Source organism: Colobus angolensis, unplaced genomic scaffold, assembly GCF_000951035.1.
Source record: "Colobus angolensis palliatus isolate OR3802 unplaced genomic scaffold, Cang.pa_1.0 Scaffold62, whole genome shotgun sequence".
Classification (NCBI taxonomy): Eukaryota; Metazoa; Chordata; class Mammalia; order Primates; family Cercopithecidae; genus Colobus; species Colobus angolensis.
Window position 1 is genome coordinate 2,792,014 of NW_012119821.1, and position 23,540 is coordinate 2,815,553.

Below are 23,540 nucleotides of genomic sequence, written 5' to 3' on the forward strand. Positions count from 1 at the left end.
CTGCACGGAAATGATTCTCCTGAATTAGACACTGATATTGAGCCACTCTACACCTTCTGGACACTTGGTCCTCAACTCAGATTTCCTTTGCAACAAGACTGTGAAAACCACTTTGATCTCTTTCTCACAGGGGTCCTTTGCTGGGCAGACAGATAACCTCAGTGAAATCTAGTCTACGTATTTGTTCCTGGAGAGGAAGTGGTTAAGCTTTTCAGGCTGAAACAACATCCATCACCAGGAACTGGGATTGAGCCTTAGGAATGAGCTGTTGCAAATGAGAGGGCCCAGGGAAGTTATTTCTGTGACTAGTGGTGTTATCTTCTATGCTGCGAGGTGGTTTTGCCAACCAATGCATTAGGATCTGCAAAATTGAAGGATGAGGGACTGAAGTGGAAAAGATCACTGACTTGTGCTGGAAAGGGTTAACCCCAGCAAACAGCCTGTTGAATTCAAGGCAGAACTTAAGAAAAAAAGGAGCAGAGCAGACTAGTGATACTCTTACTCCCTTCTCCACCCAACCCAAGGGGAACAGTGTAACTAAACTCATACAGCCTATTCCCAAATAAGGCAAAATTATCTGGGAGTTGCTAAGCCCCAGAAAAGAGCTACATTAAATGGATTACACCCCCTGCCCTCCAAAATTAAATGAATACAAAGCTGATCCAGCATTTTTGAGTGTAAGGAGCCACAAAACTCCACTGAAGGCATCCAGGTCTGAGCCATTCTTCCTCTTAATTGGCTTCAAAGCTGGCACTCCTAGACTCCATTTCCCTACTTTTCTAGTTTATGGCCCAACTTTACTTATTTGTTAGAATCATGGCACTGTGCTCTTGCATCCTTCATGCCACCAGCTTCCTCTGCACTCATTCTCATCATTAACAGTTCACATATCTCTTGCTGATCAAGGGGGCTGCTCTGCTTTTCAGTGCCCAACTAGGGGCTGTACTGCACATGGGAACAAGGCCTGGCATCTTCCTTTGTCTTTGTCTAAAATCTGTTCCCTAAAAGTTGTGAAGTTTCCAAGGATAGGATTGTGGGTATGTAAAAATGCATATGTCTCCTCCCCGCCAACCCGTGCTGCAGATTGAATGTGTGTAGGCAACAAAAAATAGTTCTACTAGCATAGATATGGTAGCTATATGTGAGGCACTAGCTCATTAAATTCTCAAAATAACCTTTCAGGGAGGTATTTATGATCTTTACTTTTAGATGAGGACATTAAGACTCAAAAAAGTTAGATGTCTTCCTCAAGAACATCATTTATAGAGGAAAGAGGTGGAATTCAAATCCAGGTAGTCTGACTCAGAAATGGTGTTGGAAGATGTTGGGAGGCAGGGAGGCTAGGAGGTATCCACTCAGGGTAGAGGTAGGGAGAATTTTGAAATAATGGAACCAGCTGGGAGTCAGATGGCTCTTTATTATTATTGGGTATCAACAATTTTCAATAATGCAGTGAATTTTTTTTTCCACATGGTTGGACCACTCCTATCATCTTATTAGGCTGGACCCTGTCATGTCTGTATACAGTGTTGGACACTGGGGCAGTCAGGCTACACCTTGGAAGGGAGCTCAACTGAAACACTGAGAATGGCAGAGCAAAAAGATGGAAAGAACCTGGGATTGTTTTTTCACCTTTTCTTTTTTTTTTAATTACAAGTTGAGCATCTCTAATCAGAAAATCCAAAATCCAAAACACTTTTGGTCCCAAGCATTTTGGATAAGGGATACTCAATTTGTACATGGTAAAATATATATATAACATAAAATCTATCATTTTAGCCATATTTAAGTGTACAATTCAGTGGTATTAAGTACGTTTCGCAATGTTGCGTATCATCACCATTACCCATCACCACCCCCAACAGAAACTCTTGTACCTATTAAACAATTGCTCCCTATTCCTCCCTCCTCCCAGCCCCTAGTAACCTCTATTCTTTCTATCTCTGTGAATCTACCTCATATAAGTGGAATCATATAATATTTGTCCTTTTGTATCTGGCTTATTTTACTTAGCATAATGTTTTCAAGATTCACCCGTGTTATAACATGTATCAGAATTTCATTCCTTTTTAGAACTGAGTAATATTCCAGTATCTGACTGGGTTTTTAATGACATCTTTGAGCCCCTGTACCTTGGCGAACCTCTTGTTAAGTCAGATAATATTTTTTTCTTATGGTTTACGCCATGTGGCATGGGGTTTTCCTAACTGATACATAAGACTCAACTCGGGTTCTTCCCTGTAAAGCTCCAGGGTGGGCAATAAGGCCCAAAGAGTACTCAAAATGAAAGCTCCTCAGCATGGTGCAAAATTTCCCAGATTTCCTGATATGTGTATGCACTTAGATATGTGTGTGTGCACATGCACATATGTACACAACACACAAACACATGACTAAGCCCACACCTTTACCTGTTTTCATCCTCAGTTTAGCTATTTTGTTACAATTGATAATTTCAACATATATAATAATTCAGCACTTAACATTTTTCTTCATCATAAAAAAATATGGAACTCCAAATTGGTTGAGACATTGTGTCTGGTGCTCTATGAAGTACAAATTGATGCTTCATTTCAAAACGCTCTTCCACAATCTTCATTGGAGTTGAAAATAAACAAGTTTAGTCAAGAGTAAAGAATAAAAACATTTATTTTAAAAATACCATTTAGCATCAATTGCCCAAAGTTTGGCAGACATGAAGAGTGGGCAGTTCATGTTTTATTAGTATATAAAATTGGCTTTACAGGAAGCATTATGGCAAAAAAATGAATACTTATTATGAAAACTGAAAAAGAGAAGTGAGTAGTCAGCTACTATCAGAACGCTAAGGCTAAGAAAATGTCGCCATGCAATGAAAACAATCTCCTCCTCTAGTAAGTACTAACAGAATAGGAGGCTTGACTTACTTGCATGCTCCCCATAGAACGCTTTGGTTCATGGCTATGAAGAGGTAACTGCAAAAAGATGCATGCAGATCCCAGTACTGGTAGGGGATATACAAGTGGGGATAAGAAGAAAGAAATTAAGCAAAATGTCTTTACTCAAGGATCTCTATAAACATTTATTTTTAAGAAAACCTGAAAAAGCATGTATATTTTTTTCTGTGACTTTAAAAGTGTAATGACAGCATTAAAAATCAATTATGCTGTCAATATACAAAAAAGATATTTTCATTATAAGCATATATAAAGCCTTCTGCAATTATTATATATCACTTTATCAAATCCGAACTTTTTTGCTTGTTCCCTTTTGTGGTTCCTAGTTTTTCACATCCTCATAGAGGACAAAGGCCTTTAGAGATCCATCAATTCAACCCTTTCATTTCACATATAAAGGAGGGTAAATAGTGTGCCCACAGTTACATTCATCCTCAGTGGCAGAGATTGGACTAGAACCAGGTCTCATGATCCTAAAGAGTGTTTTTCTCATTACATGACATGACCCATTCTCCACCCCATCCCTGATCGCAAGTGGACGACGCTCCCTCAATCTCAGATGGGCAGAAGGGCTGTGGTGAAAAGAAACAATCCTGTTTGGGGCCTCTCTGACTTGTTAGAAGCATGGGGCTCTAGAACAGGAGGTAATAAAATACATCTCCTTCTATCCAAAGTCTTTACAAATAACCCATCACACACACACATGCACACAGTCAGGCTACTTTGAAGACCTAAATGAGAAATACCTCCTGAGAAGAGGATTGTGTGTGAGGGAAACTTCTTTAAAGCTTCCATAAGAGAGGTTATTGATTTTAAAAGTGAGTATCTGGCCACTCACACAGTTATACGCCTTTTAGAAGCTCTGCAAATAAAGCCATAGTTACAGATGATGACTAATACGAAGAGCTTTAAGCCCCAGGGGACATCTGAACACCACTCCATGAAGTCTCTGACTACCACACTATCAAATGGGCTGTGTGAATCGGTGGTGGGAAATGCCTCTGAACATGCAGATTTCAGCAGAAAATACATTTGACTGGGTTCTTTTAAAAAGTTACACCATTCTCACATCTATTTCTGATTTTATATGCATCAACACTCAATATGCTAAATGTTCTATTCTGGCAATTCATATTTCTAGGTGATAGTACCCGAAAGCTTATTGCAACATCCATGAGACGCGTCTCAGGAGGAAGTGTGATCAGATCTCCTAAGGCCATTTTTTTTCTGTGTCCTTTGAGATCAAAATTCAGAGAATAAAAGTGTTGTCACATTTTTAAAAATGTCTGTCATACAAGTTTTTGTTCAAGGTTCAGTACGAGGAATACGGATTGAGAATTTCTTTTTCATATCCATGACCTAGGAAAATTGTGAAAGAAAAGTCCTTGAAACTGACAATGTCAAGTTTACCGAAACATCAAAAAGTACCACAATTTTATAGACTGTCCTGCAGAAATTTATCTTTCTTGTGCTCCATAGGTTTCTTTAAGGCTAAGACTCTCTTCTATTTAAACATTTCCTAGAAACTGCTTTCTCAAGTGAAGATTAATCATTTGGTTTACAAAACAGGAGCCAGCCACATGTCATATGTTTCATCTCAGGCAATAAATTGTCTTGGTACCATATTTCTTGTCTCTTTCCATATAGTTTGTTGTGTCTTATACACAGACTCCTGAAAAATTCTTTCTACTTGTGTAGGGAAGCCACGACTTTCTTCCTCTAAGGCATTGATGGTTTGGAGGGCAAAGGGAGTCCTTTCTCGGGGAAGGGGGTTGTTCAGGGGCCGCATGGGTATAACAGAGTTGTATTTGTGCTGCCTGTTAACAGAGTTCATTAGGGACGTATAGAACTGGAAATTACACCAGGTATCTCTTAAAAAGTTTTCAGTCAGTAATAAGATTGTCCATGCAGACCCATTTACGGCATCATCTAAATTCTGTAAATGCTGTCTGCCACATGGCATCTCAGCAAAGATTATTCCGGGTTTGATACCAAAGTCATCTTGTAGCAGATTCTGGACTCTGAGGGCTTCATCTGTGTCATCTTCTGCATGTAATATTACAAATTTGAGGAACACTTCTTCTTCAGCTTCTTCTTTAAGCATGTCTTCCATGCTTTGAGCTCCCTCCTGCTTTCCTGTTGGCCCCTCTGTTATATCGCTGTGCTCAGCAACATTACACAAGGATAGATCTTCAGACTTCTTGGAATCTGACTCATGATATCCTGGACTGGTATCCACACTGTGCCTTTTACCCCAAGAGAGAGAAAGAGGGCAAGAATCTATTTTAGACTTCCCGATACCCATTATAAATATCCAAGGCAGAAGAGGAAAACTTTATGTATTTCTCAGCATTTCTTTTCCATCTAAAAGAAGTAACAAAACAGAAGAATATTATAAATTTAATCAAAACATTAAAAATGGAAACTTTCATTCAACCTGAAAAGCTCAAAAAGATTATAACAGACAGATCCAACTACATAAATGACAAACAGATAATTGGGAAGCTAAACTACTAGTCTTTTTTTTTTTTTTTGAGACAGAGTCTGGCTCTGTCACCCAGGCTGGAGTGCAGTGGCCGCATCTCAGCTCACTGCAAGCTCCGCCTCCCAGGTTCACGCCATTCTCCTGCCTCAACCTCCCGAGTAGCTGGGACTACAGGCGCTGCCACCTCACCTGGCTAGTTTTTTGTATTTTTTAGTAGAGACGGTGTTTCACCGTGTTAGCCAGGATGGTCTCGATCTCCTGACCTCGTGATCTGCCCGTCTCGGCCTCCCAAAGTGCTGGGATTACAGGCTTGAGCCACCGCACCCGGCCTAAACTACTAGTCTTTTGTAAGCTTCACAAGGGCTCTCAGAGGCAGTTGAAGGGTATGTTAAATAAAGGGTCCAGGCCGGGCTTTAAAAATTAAAATGTGTATGTATATATATTTTCATTTACTTTTTTTTAAAAAAAGGTGGTGGTGTGTCTCCATCCATTCTGTTACTTATCCCCATGGTCTCCTGCTGGTGACCACTTTTATCAGTTTCTCCTGCATCTTTCCACTGTTTTTCTATGAACATATATTATTTTTCTTTCCTTTTTTCAAAAATGTCCCAAAATTCAAAATAAGAATATTTTGAAAGAATATTCTTGTTATTCTTTTCAAAAAAAGTATCATTATTCATACGTATACATGACATATAAATGCCAAACAGCAGTGGATAGATAAACATTAGTATACATTGCTTTTTCCCTTTATATCTGCAGGGCTTTCCATAACAGCACATAGAGAACTTCTTCTTATTTCCAACTACATAATCATGCAGCATGTGGCTATCCCATAATCATTCCCTGTTCTTGGATATGTGAGTTGTTTCCAGTCTACTTCTAAGACAAACTATGCTGCAATGGATAATTCTGTACAAAAAGCATTTCATATGTGTGCAAATTTATCTATAGAACAATTCCCCCAATGGGATTTCCATTTGGAACAGTGATTCATTTGGTCAAATTGCTCTCCGTAGGGCTGAGCTTTTTTTTTAAAAAAAAAAAAAACTTACAACTTGATAGAATGACACCCCAACTCTATCCCTTGCCCCAGAAAAGACATAAGACGAAAACTACCAATTACTATTCACCAAAGCCCAACAGAGTGAATCATATCCATCCCCTCAGGAAACAGAAATGTGAAGAAACATAATCAATCCAAATGGTGCCCTTAAACTAAAGTTCTGAAGGGAAGATCTTATCTGAGATAAGAAGGAAGGAGAGTCCAGAATGTATCCACTTTATATCTATGCAAAAGAGGACCCCAGTAGAATTCTCTATATTAAACAGAAGAGGAATGAAAGAAAAAAAACAACATGGCAAATATGCTATGGTAAATATGTAAAATATTACAGGAAATATAAAAGAATATAAAGAAGAATCATAGCACACAAAACAGATTTAAATTCCATTTCATGAAGACTATGCACTCTGGAATCAGACTGCCTGAGTGTAAATCCCCTTCCTGCTATAAAATCACTGATTTTGTATAAATTAATCAATACAGTTTTGCTTTGATTCCATTATCTGTAAAATAATTATAGTCCCTATCCTTAGGGGTTTATGAAGATCAAAATGGCTTAGAATGGTGCTGGGCACATAGTAAGTACTCGATAAATGTTAGCAGCTATTATTGCTATTAAATACATAAAAAAGAAGCTAAAAAATTTATACAACAAATGTTTACATTTTAGGATGGTGCTACTCAAAGTGTAGTCCACGAACAAGATGCCAGTCTCTGAACTGTTTCTTACCAATGAAGATATAAGCAGATTGTGCCAGGATGTAAATCAACTACATCACTAATTATGCTGTTTAGTTCAGCTGACATTTTTTTTCCTAGCAAGACACTTTCAAAGCAGGAAGCAGCACAGTTTACATTCTGGTGTATGCTTCTTAGATTATCATGGACAAGCACTTTGAGTACCCTTGCTCTAGGAGGTACTAAAAAGAATATGTAATCAATGAAACAAAAATAGCAAAGATGAGATAAATTAACAGAATTAGATAAAAAAGGGAGGCTATAGACAAATCAAGGATCCAAACACTATTAGGAAAAAATAGAAACTGCAAAGGGGGGCTGTGGGGCTGGAGGGAGCCAAGGGTAGCCTAGAAGGAGATAAGCAAGAGAAGCCAGGGGAGGATTTTGAGCAGAGGGGTGACACGATCTGACTAGTTTTCATAGGATCACTTTGGTTGCTGCATTGCGAATAGAAGGCAGGAAGGGAAGGGTGGAGGCAGGAACACTCGTTAGGAGTCTGTTGCAGAAACCCAACAGTAACAAGATGATGACTTGAACCAGGATGGCAGTAGCAAAAGTGGTGAGACGTGGCTACATTTGGGGCATATTTTGAAAGTAGAACTGAGAAGATTTGCTGAAGATGTTGTCTAGGCATTGAATATACAGTCTGTAGTGTAGGAGAAAGGTCCAATGGGGAGATGCATATTTGACCTTTATCTTTGTATAGATAGTATTTGAAAAAGACAATATAAGATCATAAAAGACTACACAGGATTTTAAGGAGGTGAGTATAGATAGAAAAAGAAAGCTGAGCCCTATGGTACGCCAACATTATGAAGGTGGAGTTATTGTGGTCATTATTACTAAGATTAACTATTCCTGCAGTGATTTTTTATTTGTATCATGTTACAAATGATTTTTGGATAGTTGATGACCTGTATTTTAGATTTATGGCAATTTGTTAGTCACTTCTACCCATTACTGCTATGACAGCATGCAATTCATAAACCATTAATAAAACCATTAATAAAAGTAGAGTGTTGGGAAAAAAACAAACAAAACAGAACAGAAAGAACCAGCAAAGGAGGCAGAAAAGAACTAGTCAGGAAGGTTGATGGGTTGATGGAAAACCAGAAGAGAGTGGTACCCCAGCTGCTAAGGAAAGAAAACAATTCAAGAGAAAGACAGTACTTAATTGACTTCAAATGCTTATGATGGTCAAGTACGGTGACCGATGAGTGTAGCAATATTAAAATTGTAACATATTTAAAGTAATTTCACCTGGTACTGAATCCTTCGGCCTTGGAGAGCCTTTTTCTTTCATATCTGAACAGCACCATCTTGTGGCAAATATTTGTAAAATCAAGATTCCTGTGTTCAATTAATAAGTTTTATTGTTAATGTTTTATTGTTATTAATAAATATTTTCTTGGAAACTCACTCTGCAGCCAAACATGCTAGGTTTTAGAGATGTGAAGCCAGGACAATTAAACAAGACAATTAGGACCCACTGCACAGGTGCTTTATTCAGAATATCAGGTGCCATGAAAGCACTCAGGAGGGCCATCTGCAGCAGGGGACACTTTACACTTGCAAGACAAAGACAGGTGGACATTTTCTAGGTAGCGGAAACAGCACTTGAAATAACACTGAGGTAGCAGAGGGCAAAGACTGTATGTTAGAATCATTTTGCACCAGATATTTATGGCTCAAGTCCACGAAGGAGGAGGTAGAAGAAGAAGGGAAAGAAGTGAGAGCAGGGGAAAGGTAAACTAGATTAAAAGAGGTTCCTTATAAGGAACCTAAGGTATTTTGCTCTGGACTTTGGCTTTCATCATGCTGGCAGACAGATAGCACCTGGTAGGTGTTAAATACGAGTGATCTGGTCTGACTTGATGCAGGTTAAAATAGCCCTAAAATTGTTGATGATGAGTATTACAGATGATATGGTGACCTATGGGACTTTGGGTTGTACCTGTTAGAGAGAAGGTGAGTGCACTTTTGTTTATATGAAAGAGAGTTGTATTCTATTGGAAGATGGCATACCATTATAGCTACTGCTGTTGTCTGGAAGTTTAGGTTTGTAAAGAAACTAGGCTGCAGGACTGGAAGATGCTAGACTGGGAGAACAGTTAGTTAAGAGGCTGCTACAATAGTACAGGTGAGAAAGCAGAGCCCCAAACAGACGAAGTGATAGTGGAGACAAAGATATGTAGGAGGTAATGGGGGTGGCAGAGAGGGAAGAGTCAGGGATGCCTTCCAAGCTTGTGCCTTGTGTAACTTGGTGGATGGTGGTGCCATTCACTGGGAAAAGCAATATAATCAGGATGAAGTGCGTTGGGGATGACCAAGTAATCCAGTCTGGGACCTATGGAGCTTGCGTGCCCATGGCCTCCAAGAATTGTCCAGGAGGCACTTGGACATGTAGGTCTGGGGCATAAAAGATCATTTTGGATTGGGGATACAAGTTAGGTGCTTGCTTAAATCACGTGAGTAACTGAGAATAGGTAGTGAAAAGAGAGGAGAGAGACCTAAAGACAGAATCAATGACTGAAGAGCATATGCAGGGTGAGGGTCCATAATGGAGCAGGAGTGGCCCAGGAGCAGCAGGAAAATCAGACCCAGAATGGGATCTGAAAGCCAAGGGAGGAGAGGGCTTCAGCAGTGGTCAGCACCCATGGCTGCCAAGAAGTCAGCATGCACTGCATTTAGCACCTTGACATTCAGAGGAAAAGGTTGGCTGAGAGGGAAAGGAAAGGCCGATACTCACACAACTAAATGCAGGGTCAGGAGAGGCTTTCATTAAGAGAAGAAATACTTGGAACGCTTACAAACTGAAGGGAATTTGCTAGTAAAGAGAAAGAGGGTGAATACGTGTGTAGAAGCTTCTTAGAATTAAGGTCTTATCCTCTTGGGCACTGGGTAAGCTCTGTCTCTCCACCACTGCTCCTTTTCTGAAGAGAAATAGGACACTTAACTCTTGAGTGTGCTGGGTCACAGGATAATGTCTGTGATGAATATTACAGATGATACAGTGACCTATGGGACTTCAGGTTGTACCTTTTAGAGAGAGGGTGAGTCCACTTCTGTTTATATGAAGGAGAGTTGCATTATATTGGGAGATAGCATACCATTACAGCTATTGCTGTTGTCTAGAAGTTTAGGTTTGAAAAGAAGGGTGTCCATGACGTTAATTAGCCAAAGGGGTGTTCTGTGGATCTGCTGCAGTATCTACTAAAGATTTGTTCATCCAAAATTTATCTCTTTTTACTGTATCTTCCTGTACTTTCTGTACCACAAGTACTAAAAACTTTTATCTCCCAGACTCCCTCGATGCTAGGTTTCCTAAATGTAATTTAAGTTCACCAATCGGATGTACTTACATGTCTGAGTTAAATATGCCAGGAGGTAGAACATGAAGCACCTGTTTTGCTGGCTATGATTCTGGTAGGGTTGGTGTAATTAAGGAGCTGGCTGCTTCCTGATTTGGCAGGAGGCTTCTGAGTGTGCCAAAAGCCCCAGGCGAGTAGACAAGTCTGTTATGTGGCTTTGAGAGGTGTTTCTAGAAACCTAGCCTAGAGTGCAGTTCTTCAACTTTCCCAGTAATACTGTACATCTTGCAATATCTCATAATACATACCTTTCTACTTAAACTAGCTAGAGTAGATTCTGTTGTTCACAACTAAACTGTGATTGATACAACATCCAAAACACACTCTACCACCTGCTTCTGTAAATAAATTTTTATTGGAAGGCAGACATGTCCCTTCATTGATGTATGTGTCTGTGGCTTACTTCATACTACAAAGGCAGAGTTGAATATTGCAACAGAAACCATATAGCCCATAAAGCCTACAATATTTACTCCCTGGCCCTTTACAAAAAGTTTGCTGATCCCTCAACTTCAGCACCGGAGTGTGCCAAGCTCTGCCGAGCTGTCAGGACACAATAGAACAGATCCGTGCCAGCCAGATGAGAAACATGTAGACTATTCTTAGACTTCTTAGACACTGCAAATATTAGAAAATCACATCTAGGGTAATAAGTATTTTCAGGAACAGAATGAGTAGAATTTGAGTACAGAATGAGTAGAATCTTGATCTTAGATTGAAATAACATTCTTGAGAATCAGCTGCCATTTGTTTTCTTTCTTTGGGGGACTGCAGAGAATCAATAAGGATGGCAAAGGCCCAGCCTAAATAAAAGGATTATCAAATATCAAATATTACCTATTGGCATTTAGTTACAGTTAGAGTAAGCCAGTACCTATACTTTTCATTCTTAGCTATTAGAGCTTGCATTAGAAAGGTTAGAGTTATGGGAACTATCAAAGCCTAGCACTCTGTATCTTTCCTTCATGGCACTAATCACAATTAATTATTTATGTGTATGGTTATCTGCTTAGTTTCTCATCTTTCCCTCTATACTGTAAACTCGATCAGAACAAGGATCAACTTGTCTTATTCATCACTGTATTCCCAGAGCCTAGCATATAGTTAGCATTCAAGAAATGCTTTTGGAATGAATAAATTAGACAGCTCCAAAGATATGACAGAATTCTGTAGCTTTAGAGATAGCCAAAAAGATAGCTTTTGATCATCCCTATTATATAAATCATTGACTCAACCAGAATAGAAAGTAACCAATCAAAATATATTTTGTTGGAGTTTTAAAATGATCAATTATGCTACATTTTTTTAAAAACTATGTGAATATAGGGTCTGGCACAGTTGTTCATGCCTGTAATCCCAATACTTTGAGAAGCCGAGGTGGGAGGATCACTTATGGCCAGGAGTTTGAGACCAGCCTGGGCAACACAGCAAGACCCCATGACTACAAAAAACATTTAATAAATAAGTTTAAAAAGCATGAAGATCACTTGAGCACAGGTGTTTGGGGCTTCAGTGAGGCATGATTGCATCACTGCACTCCAGTCTAGGCAACAGAGCAAGGCACTGTCTCAAAAAAAAGAAAAAGTTAAGTGAATATAAATATGACATATGCATTATACATAATATGGAAAACAGAAAAGATTACAAAGTAGACAAAAGGACCATTATCTAACTATCAAGAAATGAAATACGAAAACTTTCCATAGTGCTTCCCATACCTGGATTCAGAAATTTCTATACAAGTTGATTGCCTTATTGACAGAAAGCAATATTAATGTACATTTTCTAAATTGCTTTAGTTTGGTTTTTGTTTTAACGAGGGAAATCCTTTCAGGGGATACACTGTATTAAAAACTCAAGTTCACTTCCTTTATTAGCCATCCATATCCTATCTATTAGCTACAGATGTATACAGATGGCTCAGCTGCTGACAATCAGTTTTCTTTAAGATTTTTCAGGTTCTTCTGTTTCCACTTTTGCTCTCCTGCTTTTATTTGCAGGTTGTACTTGTTTTGTATCTTTCCCTTTAGAACCATCATCTTATCTTTCTCTTCCAAAGATATAGGCTACAATGGAAAGAGGAAAAAACTCCTATGAAAAGATATTTAACTCTGTATTATGGCTTTAAAGTCACGAAAGGCATTTCCCAAGATCCATTTAACTATATCGTCATGTCTCTGTCTCTCGCATCTCCTCCTTCTCAGTCTCCTTTACTAAATGCTCTTTCTTGGCCTGTTTCTCAAATATCAAAATGTGGCTCTTTGAAGCTTCCACTTCTAGTACTGGTGGACTAGGTAATTTGGATCAATGCTACTGCTGAGGATAACTAGAAAAGCTAGACAAAACAGAAAAAAAAAATAGGCTTGAAGCATCAGAGAACTACTGACATAGTGAAGAATTATGGAACACAAATCCAGAAGACAGAAACCCAGAGACAACTTTCCCCCTAGAGAATTTTTCAAGTCCAGAGGAAGAAAGCTGGTGCTGTGCCTTTTGACAGCCCCTCATGGCTAATGAGACAAAAGTGTGATTCCACTAATGTGCTTTGGGTTGGGACCCTGAAGGCTACACCTAGGTGTAAGGGTGATCTAAAAGCAGACTGATCCTCCCAGGAATTGAAGCACTCTTTTTAATAACCCCATCACCAAAACCAGATTAAAGTGATCACAGATTGTTACTGCTGCCAGGAATCTGGCAGAAGCAAAAATTAAATCCTCTCTGGAAGACGACAAGAAAACCAGCAAATGCAGCTGACAATAGAAATAAATCTATGTAGATTTCAAACTTTTATTAATAACTATGATTGCACAAGGGGAGGAAAGATTGAGAATTTTGTCAGATAACTACAAGCTTAAAAAGGCATGGCAGGTAAGAAAAAAAAACTAAAATTGAAAAATATGGTCATTGAAATTAAGAATTGAATGAGTGGATTTATCATTAGATTAGGTCAGCAGAAGAAGGAACTCACGAACTAGAAAACAAGCTAGAAAAAACCCTTCAGAATAAGGCAGAGAAAAAAAAAAGAATGTAAAATACAAGAAAGCAGGTAAAAGCTATACAGGACAACTATACAATTAGAAGGTATAACAAATATGTAAATTGGAGTCCCAAATGAAAACAGAGAGAATTAAACCGAAGCAGTAATTTAAGAGATAATGTGAAGAATCTGCAATATTAAAGAAAGACATCAAATCACACATTTTTAAAAGTCCTATGAAACTCAAGGAAAATAAATAAAAAGAAAACCACATCTAGCTTCAACACAGTAAAACTGCTAAGAGCCAATAGCAAAGAAAAGAGTCTTAAAAACAGCAAGAGAAAATAGATTACCTTAAAAGATGCAACAATAAAATGCTTCTCAGGAGAAATAATAATAGCTTTAATGTGCTGAAAGAAAATAGCTGCTAATCTAGAGTCATATACACAGTGAAAGAAAGCACAAATAACGAATGTCAGAAATGAAAATGAGATCTCAGTGATGATCTTGCAGACCCTAAAATGTAATAAAAAGATTATGACCAAGCATATATAAACAAAAGTGAGAACTGAGATGAAATAAACACATTCCCAGAAATAGACAACTTCTCAAAACAGACACAGAAGAAATAACCTGAATTCAATTATTTTTTTCCTTCAACTTTTAACTTCAGAGGTACATTTACAGGATATGCAGGATTACTACATACATAAATGTGTGCCATGATGGTTTGCTGCACAGATCATCCCATCACCTAGGTATTAAGCCCAGCACCCACTAGCTATTCTTCCTAATCCTCTCTCTCAATTATTATTAAAGATATAAATTCATAATTGGAAATCTCCCCAAAAAGAAAACTCCAGGTTCAAATGGTAGCCAGGGAAGTCTATCAAATATGTAAAGAATAAAATAATAAAACTAGAAGATTAAAAAAGAGGAAACATTCCCCAACTCATGTTTATGAGGCCAGCATAACCATGACACCAAGGACTGATGTGAATATTACAAAAAGGAAAATTACAGATCAATCTAACTCATGATTACTTCAAAAATCATAAACAAAATATTAGAAAAATGGATGCTTTTTATAAAAAGGATAATACATCACAACCAAGTTGGGTTTATTTTAGGGATGCAAGGTTGATCTAACAGGTAAAAATTGATCAATGTGGCTGGGTGTGGTGGCTCATGCCTGTAATCCCAGCACTTTGGGAGGCCAAGATGGGCAGATCATTTTAAGGCCAGGAGTTCAAAACCAACCTGACCAACATGGCAAAACATTCCATCTTTACTAAAAATACAAAAATTAGCCAGGTGTGGTGCCACACACCTGCAATCCCAGCTACTTAGGTGGGTGAGGCAGGAGAATTGCTTGAACCCAGGAGGCGGAGGTTGCAGTGAACCGAGATCCTGTCATCACTGCACTCCAGCCTGGGTGACAGAACGAGATCCTGTCTCAAACAACAACAACAACAACAACAACAACAAAATGTAACTAATCACATTGACAATTAAAACTAAAAATCTTTTGATAAAATTTAACAGCTATTCATTATAAAAACTCTCAGCAAACTGGAAATAAAAGGGTCTTCTATCATCTGAAAATTTAAAAAATTACCAGAACTACTAAAAGACAAGCAAGTTTAGCAAGAACATGGATATAATAAGGTCAACATAAACAATTTGATTGTTATTTTTGAATATCAATAACAAAGATAAAAGATACAATTACAAAAAATGTCATTTTTCAATAGATCAAAAAATATCAAATAGTTGGGCATACATCTAACCAAAAAAAGGGGCAAGATTTCCACACAGAAATATTAATGAGATAAAATATAAAAGGAAAATACTAAATAAATGCACATATATATCATGTTTATTATTTGAAATATTCAATATAGTAAAGATGCCAATTCTCTCTAAACTGATATATAGATTCAATGCAATACTAATCAAAATCCCAACAAGACTTTTTTAAGTTGAGTTTTACAGGTTCAATTCCAGAATTTCTATGGAAATATAAAGGGTAAGAATAGTCAATACACTTGGAAGAATAAGTTGGGAGGACTTGCTCTATTGGGCATCAATACTTACTATAAAGTTACAATAATGAAGACAATGTAATTCGGCAAAATGTTAGACAAATTGCTAATAGAATGGGATAAGGAGCTCTGAAACAGATTCACACATATATGGACACTTGATGTACAACAAAAAAGGTACTGCAGAGTAGCGGGGAAAAGAAAAAATCTTTGGGAAAAATGACTGTAGGCCAGAAAATGGTTACATGGGTGATTGTTTATTTATTCAACTATATACTTTGCTCTATGCGCTTTTGTGTTCTATGTTATTACTATATAAAAACATTTTTCAAAAATGTGGGTATCAGGCTTGGTCCTTTTCTCTTCTGCCAGGATACTCAGCCTTCTCAGCTCTGCAACTTCATCCATGCCTGAAATGTGTTTCCTCTGACTAAAATGACCTTTGTAACATTATCTACTTACTTATTTTTTTAAAGTGATCAAATTAAAATATACTATAATACTTACAGTATGATCCCAATTCTGTGTTAAAATTACACTGAATATGTGCATCTTTGCATACGCTTGCTTGAAAGTGTGTGTATGTATACATACATATTCACATACACCCAAACACACATATGGTTGTGTGCTTTCTTATGCAATACCAATCCATGAGAGCACTGTTTGTCTTAGATGTCTTTTTATAATTTTAAATAAACAAATGTATGTAAGCATGTGTGTTTAAATACCAAATAGCAGAGTTATACATTTTTTGCTAGTAGATTAGTCAGCTTAGGAGACTAAGTTCTGTCACTGGCTCTTAGCCAACAAATACAAAATTATTCAACTTACTAAGTTTTCCTCAGTCTGAATGGCAGCTTGACAAGGTGTTTATACTGTGTGCCAAAATGTTGTTTTCTAGCAAACAGTTTTCATGCATAACGACTACATAAAAGTGACAGTGGCTAGATCTGTTAGAAAAAAAATATATGATAGATGTTTTGGCTAAAAGTACTTTCAGGAAATGACCACAGAAAAAGAGGATACAAAAGCAGGCAATTAGGAATTGGTGAAATCTTTTGGCATTAAGAAGGTACCATAAATACCCTTGCAGCCTGGGAGGAGGAGGACTGACTCACAATTGGATAAACTGAAATAAATGATGGCTAAAGGCGTATCATGACTTTAGGAGATTTTTTTAGGAGACAAGCTCATCCCCATCTGAGATGACAGATACAGACTCAATTCAGTCTGTGACTTGTTTCCAAACAGCACTCCCTTCTCTAGGTTTGTAGCACCCCTGACTCTGCACACCGCTCTGACATGATTCCAAGGGAGACTGGGCCACAAGAACTAGTATGAGTGATAGATATCAAACTGGGCTTGGTACAGTCATTCCCTCTGTTGACCAGAGTTTGCTTATTGGGTCAAGCTAATAGTACCTGGGACATAATAGGCATTCAATAAGTATAGGGTAAATGGACAGATGGACAGACAGATAGATCAACCAATCAGTCAAGCAATCTTTCCTCTTCAATCTTCTCTGCTTTGGTTAATGATACTAATATCCTCTCTACCTATGAAGACAGAAACCTAGAAATTATTCTCATATTCTTTCACCCATTCAAACAAACCCTCCCCACAACTCCACCCACTAAACTTTAGGTCCTGCTGAAAACTCTGTCTCTTAAACATATCTGTCTCTTTTCCCATTCTCTCCATTCCCTGCCTATGCTTTAGTTCAAGACTTATATTATTCCTCCTTAGAGGATTACAGATTCCCATAATATCCAACTAGTTTCATTGCCTCCAGTCTCTTTCCTCTTTACATCATTTCTAGGTAGATCTTTCTGCAATGGAAAACTGATCCTGTTTTTCTCTTGCTTAAAGATCCCTTTGATAATACGCTAATGCCTTCAAGAAAAACTCTATGTTATGAGAATAACATTCTAGGCCCTCTATGATCCAATCTCTCCTTTCATCCATAACATTTGCTCCTACCATGTTACTCTTGAGACTTCTAATATCCACCTGTTTAGTTTTCCCAAACGTCATGTCTTGCCTCCATGTTCCATCTTAGAATACACCCTTCCCCAACTATCTACATGAATAGCTCCTTTTTATGATTCAAGACACTACTCAAGGATTGCATTTCCTTTTATCTCCAAGTTAAATTAAGTACTCATCTTCTGTATATCCATAATATCTGGTTCACATCTCTTATAATATGTATTGCACAGCACTCTTAATTTGTCTTACTTGCTGACCTGGAAGGTAGCTTGCACCTCATTTTCCCAGACTTCTCCATCATGGTAAATGGCATTATCATCTGTCCTGTTCTGACCCAAAACCTGGGGTATCCTTGACACCTTCCTCTTACTCTCCTATTCCGACACTTCCAAGTGATCACCAGGTCCTGTGTATCTAACTCTAACAGACAATCTCAAATCATTTCAAGTTTCCTCTCTGCCACACTTTCACTCTAGATCAATGCCTCTGCCCTGGTCTTCTGCACAGCCTCCTAATTGGTCCCCTACTCTCAGTCAGTCTAATCTATTCTCCACTCAACGGCAAGGACGATCTTTCAACACACCTGATTTGACTCACTCCCATTGATAGCCCCGCGTTGGCTTCCTACTGTGCTTGATATAGACATTTCTTGATATGACAGATAATACCCTGCATAGCCTGACTACTTCAGCTCCAACCCCATCTCAGGCTTTTCTCCACTTGGTTCCTCCAGCTCCCTGCACATGGGTCTGTGAGAGCTGTCAGAATCAAAACCGAGTCACTAGTGTTAAAAAACCAGACAATCAGAGCCAGGGAAGGCCATGAAGGAAAGGTTCTTATACATATACGCCTAGTAACCAGAATTATCGAAAAAGGCGCCACAAAAACCAGAACCTTGCACAAATGCCATCACAGTCCTACACAAAAAGTACTTCTGCGAGAACACCTGCCCAGCAACTTCCTGTCCAACTTCAGACCGGTGCCACCCTTGTTATTTATCCACAAGCCAAAAATAATTATCTCAAAACGATGATGTAAACCTCTTCATTTTTACTTTGAAAATCTTTGTCTGCCTTTACTTCCTGAGTACACACGTTTACTATGGAACACATATCCCACTGCAATACCTATTTCTGAATAAATATTACTTTTCTTTTAGAGAGCCTCTCTCTCTGTTATCTAGGTTGACAGACCTTTTTGTCAGTTTCTCAAACTGGCTTAGCTTTCTCTTGTCATGCAATCTATGGAGACATTTTCTTGCAAATTTGAAGTGTGAGTTACATGACTATATTTTATTATCATAAGAGATCTTGTACATAGTGTCATAAGCTAGTTAAAATTCCACTGGAGGTAAAAATCAAAATATCCCAAAACTGGGGAATGACAATATTAACTATGTCACATTATTCATATGATTGAATCCTGTCAAACCATTAAAAATGTTTAGAATGTTATAATTTTAATGACATGAGAAAATGCTTCTCATGATACAAAAATGAAATGTAATTAAAGCAAAAAGAACTGACTATAAGATAGTATACAGAATATGATTTCAGCTTTGTTAAACAAAATGCAGTACAGTCCTCTCTTGGTATACTTAAGGTTAGAGAAGACTGCTTCTAGGGGTTCCAGGACCCCTGAATATACCAAAATCCAAGAATACTCAAGTCTCACAGTCAGCCTGCAGAGCCTGCCTATACAAAAAGTCACCTCTCCATATGTGTGGCTTTTGAATCCTGGAATATTGCATTTTTGATCCATGTTTTGTTCAAGAAAATCTACATATGAGGGGACCCACATAATACAAACCCGTGTTGTTCATGGGCCAAGTGAATACCAAAAAAGTAACATTGATACTCTGTGAATGGTATATGCATAAGAATATATAAATGTGTGTGTATATATGTATTCTTTCATGTATATGTGAAGAACTCACACGTTCTTCACATGTACATATATAGACACATACATGTTCACTTTTTCAAACAATGATCATACAATCTGAAAAAATAGTTTTTTAGTAAATAAAAATTCATTTTCTAGGCTTTATATTTTTATAAATATCAATTATGTCAGTAATTGTCAACAATTATGTCAATTATGTTGACTTGATTTCCATCTAAATAGTATCTTCCTTATATATATATATCTTTTCCAAAGCCTTTGGTAAGTGTCTTCCTTACAAGCTCTATCTATACATTCCAAATGAGTTCAGCCTATCTCCAGGTGTAGCTCTATTTCATCTGTTTGTTATTTATACGCAAACATTCCAAGAGCTTGGGTTTACTAACTCTAAACCAAATAGGGCTTCTCCAATACTCTTCTTAAGTACCAGAAGACCAGAAGACAGAACATTCATCTTCATAGTACCTAAAACAGGTCCTTGAGCAAGTCAATGTTTAAAAAACGCCTCTATCTGATCTTCACCTGGGCACTGCTTTTTCACCTTGTGGACCCTATCTCTTTACTCAGTTGCTACGAAGCTCCAGGTTAATGAGTGCTCTGGCCAACAGACAGAAGCTTATGGCAGGTGTTTTGATACCATTAATAACTTCACTCCTAGCTTCTGCTTAACCCTCCTACTTTTCTCTTTGTTCCATATTCCAAATCTACTTATTTTATTTAATCTTATATTGGAAATATTTATTTAAGTATCTTAAATCCTAATTCTAAAATGAGAAGGAATTTTCTTCTTTTCCTTTAAAAGAAGGGGCAATAGTACCTGTGCTACTGATAACAGAACCAGTTCCTAGGGATTAAAATGAGAAATAAGGATTATTAATTAAACAATCTTTTAGTTGCTACACCTCTTCATAAAGATGAAAATATTGTTTTTCATTTCTACATAGTCCTCAAGAGAGAACTAGAGCCAGGTGCAGTGGTATGTGCCTCTAGTCCCAGCTATTTGGGAGGTTGAGGTGGGAAGATTGCTCGAGCCCATGAGTTTAAGGCCTGCCTGGGCAACACAGCAAGACCTTGTCTCAAAAAAAAAAAAGAGTTGAATGTATATAATATCTTATAAAATCTTGACAACTCTGATATTGGCTTAGTCACTGCAGAACTTAGAAACTTGTATATTATTCTCTGAATAAGAGTCTTTATTTTTCTTCTTCCCATAAACTACCTGTTGCTGGTACCATTCAAAGAATCTCCAAATGTTACATTATTGCTTCCTATTTCCTATTGCCCCTATTAGTGGGGGTGAGGGGGTAACTGGTCCCCACCAAATACTCCTTTTAGTGAACTGGATATTTTTCTTTCATTTTCTGTATCTAAAAATGAAAACTGATGTTAAAGGGCAAATCTCCAAATCAGGAAGAGATTTTATAAAAACACAGAATTTAAAGGCAAACTGTCTATCTTATCAAAATTAGGCTAAAAAGAAAAATGGTTGTGCATTTTTAATATTAGAGAACTCAAGCAACCAACAATGTTTTAAAGGTGCCATAAGCTTCATGGAATACTACAGAGTAGCATTCAGTATTTAATAGCAACCTACCTCACAAGTCCAGCAGCAAAACAGATCTTGCTACAATAGCACAGTAACCTTTGAGGCAGCATGCTAACAGAGAAGTGAGGGAGTACAGTGTGCAATGGTCTAGCAGAGACCCGCTGCAGGCAAAGGCAACAGCAGCACAATCAGTGTTACTACAGTGGAGTGGGTGAGAGGGAAATCAGAAGACGAGTTCAGAGAAATAGTCAGGGACTAGATCATACAGGGCTTTAAAGCCATTGTAAGTCTGTTTGTGTGTGTGTGTGTGGTTTTTTGTTTGTTTTTTGTTGTTGTTTTTTGTGATTCTGATGAGAAGGTTTTGAAGGGAAATGAAAGTTCTGAGTATGTATGACAAAAATCACTGCTGTTTGAAAAAGACTATAGAAGAGGAAGGGCAGAGGCAGAGACTTCTCAATCATGTAGGTAGGACTATGGCTTAGCTTACAGAGAGAGGGAGAGGTAGGCAGATTTGGGATCTTTTGTTTCAAGATAGAGTGAAGAGAATTTGTTGGATGCTTAGATGCGGGGTCTGACCTAAAAAGAGAAGTCAAGAGTAATTTCCTAGAATTCCAGCCTACTTGAATGGCAGTAACTGAGGCTGTTTATTGAGATAAGGGAGGGAGGTGAGGGGAAACAGAGGGAGAACTTGGTGAGTGTGGCATCAGTAGTTCTGTCTGTCCATACTAAATTTAAATGCCTATCAGACTTCCAAATGGAAATGCTGAGTAACCAGCTGGACATACACATCTGGAGCTCAGAAGAGCAGTAAAGCTAGAAATAAAATTTTGGAAGTCATCAGCTGATAGATGTTATTTATAGCCAAGGAATATGGCTTGGGATAAAAATTATCCTGGGAGAAAGCATGGCTAGAAAAATATGGCCAAGAAATGAATTTTGTGGCATACTAAGATTTAGTGGTGGGGAAGCCTGGAGACACAAAGAAGCAGAATGAAATGCAGGAGAATGTGGTGACCTGGAAGCCAAGTGAAGAAGAAAGAATATTAGTGCAGAACATTAGTGAAGAAGAAAGAAGATTAAGGAGGAGGGAGTGATCAAATGCTACTGAGGGGTCAGGAAAGATAAGAACCATGCACAGACACGGGATTTCACAAGACGGTCATTGGCAATGTCAGGTCCATGTAGGGGGTAATGGGGATAAAAAGCCTCAGATGAGAGGGGGTAGGAAGAAACAGGGGAAATGAAAATGGAGACTTAGAGGTAAATCTTTCAAAGAGGATTTTTGTTTGTTTGTTATAAAAAGAAGCAAAGTAGTGGAGTGGGACCTGGAATGGGATGTGTGGTCTAGGAGGATTAAAGACAAAAGATTTAACAGCAGATATTTGTTAAATGAATACATTTTAAGAATATCATAAGGAATAAATGACTCAACAGATAGGTGTGCATGATTCAACAGTGTAAACATGGTTTGTACCTCAAGTTCCATACAGTAAGACGTACATGTCACATTTACTTTGCTTCAAATGCAGGTGTCAATATCCTATATCTGCTTATCTGTTTTCTGACTTGAATGAAATATAAAATGGAGTGGCTTAACTCCATTGATAACCAACCTACTACTTCAAAATATTAAAATGTAAGGATTGATGGGCTGATAGGTGCAGCAAACCATCATGGCACACGTTTATCTATGTAACAAACCTGCACAAGTATCCCAGAACATAAAATTAAATTAAATAATAAAAAAATAGAAATACAGATTCTGGAAATCAAGCTTACCAAATTAAACTTTCAGAGGTAGGGGGCATGCATTTTAAACAAAAGTCCCAAATGCGTCTTCCCATCAGGCTTGTTTGAAAAACACTAATCTAACGAATACTAAACACTTGGAGAAGGACAAGTTCTTTTCCTTTGTAGACGTGCAATGCGGGTTCAGGGGATAACACTTCAACTCTATACAATGGTGTATTTTTACCTCCAGATCATATAGCCTTTCTCATCCTTGCTTTCCAAAATTAAAAGGATAAATTAAAAAAGTAATAAATGTGAGAATATTTTAAAAGACTTTCTTTTTAAAAAAAAAGTTTACTACTGTGGAAAGCTGGTGAGGTCCTAATATACTGAAAAATAGCTCACAGCTGCCGGTCAAACTATTTTTATCCAAATTAGCTTTGGCCAAAAAGCCAAGTAGGAAAAACCCACGCTGAAACCTCCAGCACTGGTTCAGTGTGCCTGGCAGGGACTCATCCAGAGCCCTTAGAGCATTTAAGACTCTGGGCTATTTGCTTATGGTTCTGAGGTGTCTTTTCGAAAATGGGGTTTCTAGTCAAAATGAAACAAAAAGGCAGACAGCTGTGCGGATTTTCCCTTCAGAGTAACCCAAGAGACGAAAAGGCCTGCCTGCCCGCCCGCCCCCACTGGGGACAGCAGCGCCAGCACCCGCGCCGTCCGGTAGGGTGGGCTGGAGAGGTAGCGCGGG

The 23,540-nt window shown here is 38.0% G+C and overlaps 2 protein-coding genes across 2 annotated transcripts in view; both read right to left on the minus strand.

The window, feature by feature from the left end:
• Nucleotides 1-2,624: 2,624 nt before the first annotated feature.
• The window catches only part of LOC105527365 (transmembrane emp24 domain-containing protein 7), a 42,085-nt gene continuing 21,169 nt past the window's right edge, over nucleotides 2,625-23,540 (minus strand). The window contains exon 4 of the mRNA XM_011963661.1: nucleotides 2,625-5,300. Coding sequence (XP_011819051.1) covers nucleotide 5,300 — 1 coding nt within the window. The 3' untranslated portion in view covers nucleotides 2,625-5,299. The remainder of the gene's footprint in view (nucleotides 5,301-23,540) is intronic.
• Nucleotides 2,632-23,540, minus strand: part of LOC105527368 (TIR domain-containing adapter molecule 2) — a 37,770-nt gene continuing 16,861 nt past the window's right edge. Inside the window, exon 3 of the mRNA XM_011963662.1 lies at nucleotides 2,632-5,300. Coding sequence (XP_011819052.1) covers nucleotides 4,534-5,241 — 708 coding nt within the window. The 5' untranslated portion in view covers nucleotides 5,242-5,300 and the 3' untranslated portion in view covers nucleotides 2,632-4,533. The remainder of the gene's footprint in view (nucleotides 5,301-23,540) is intronic.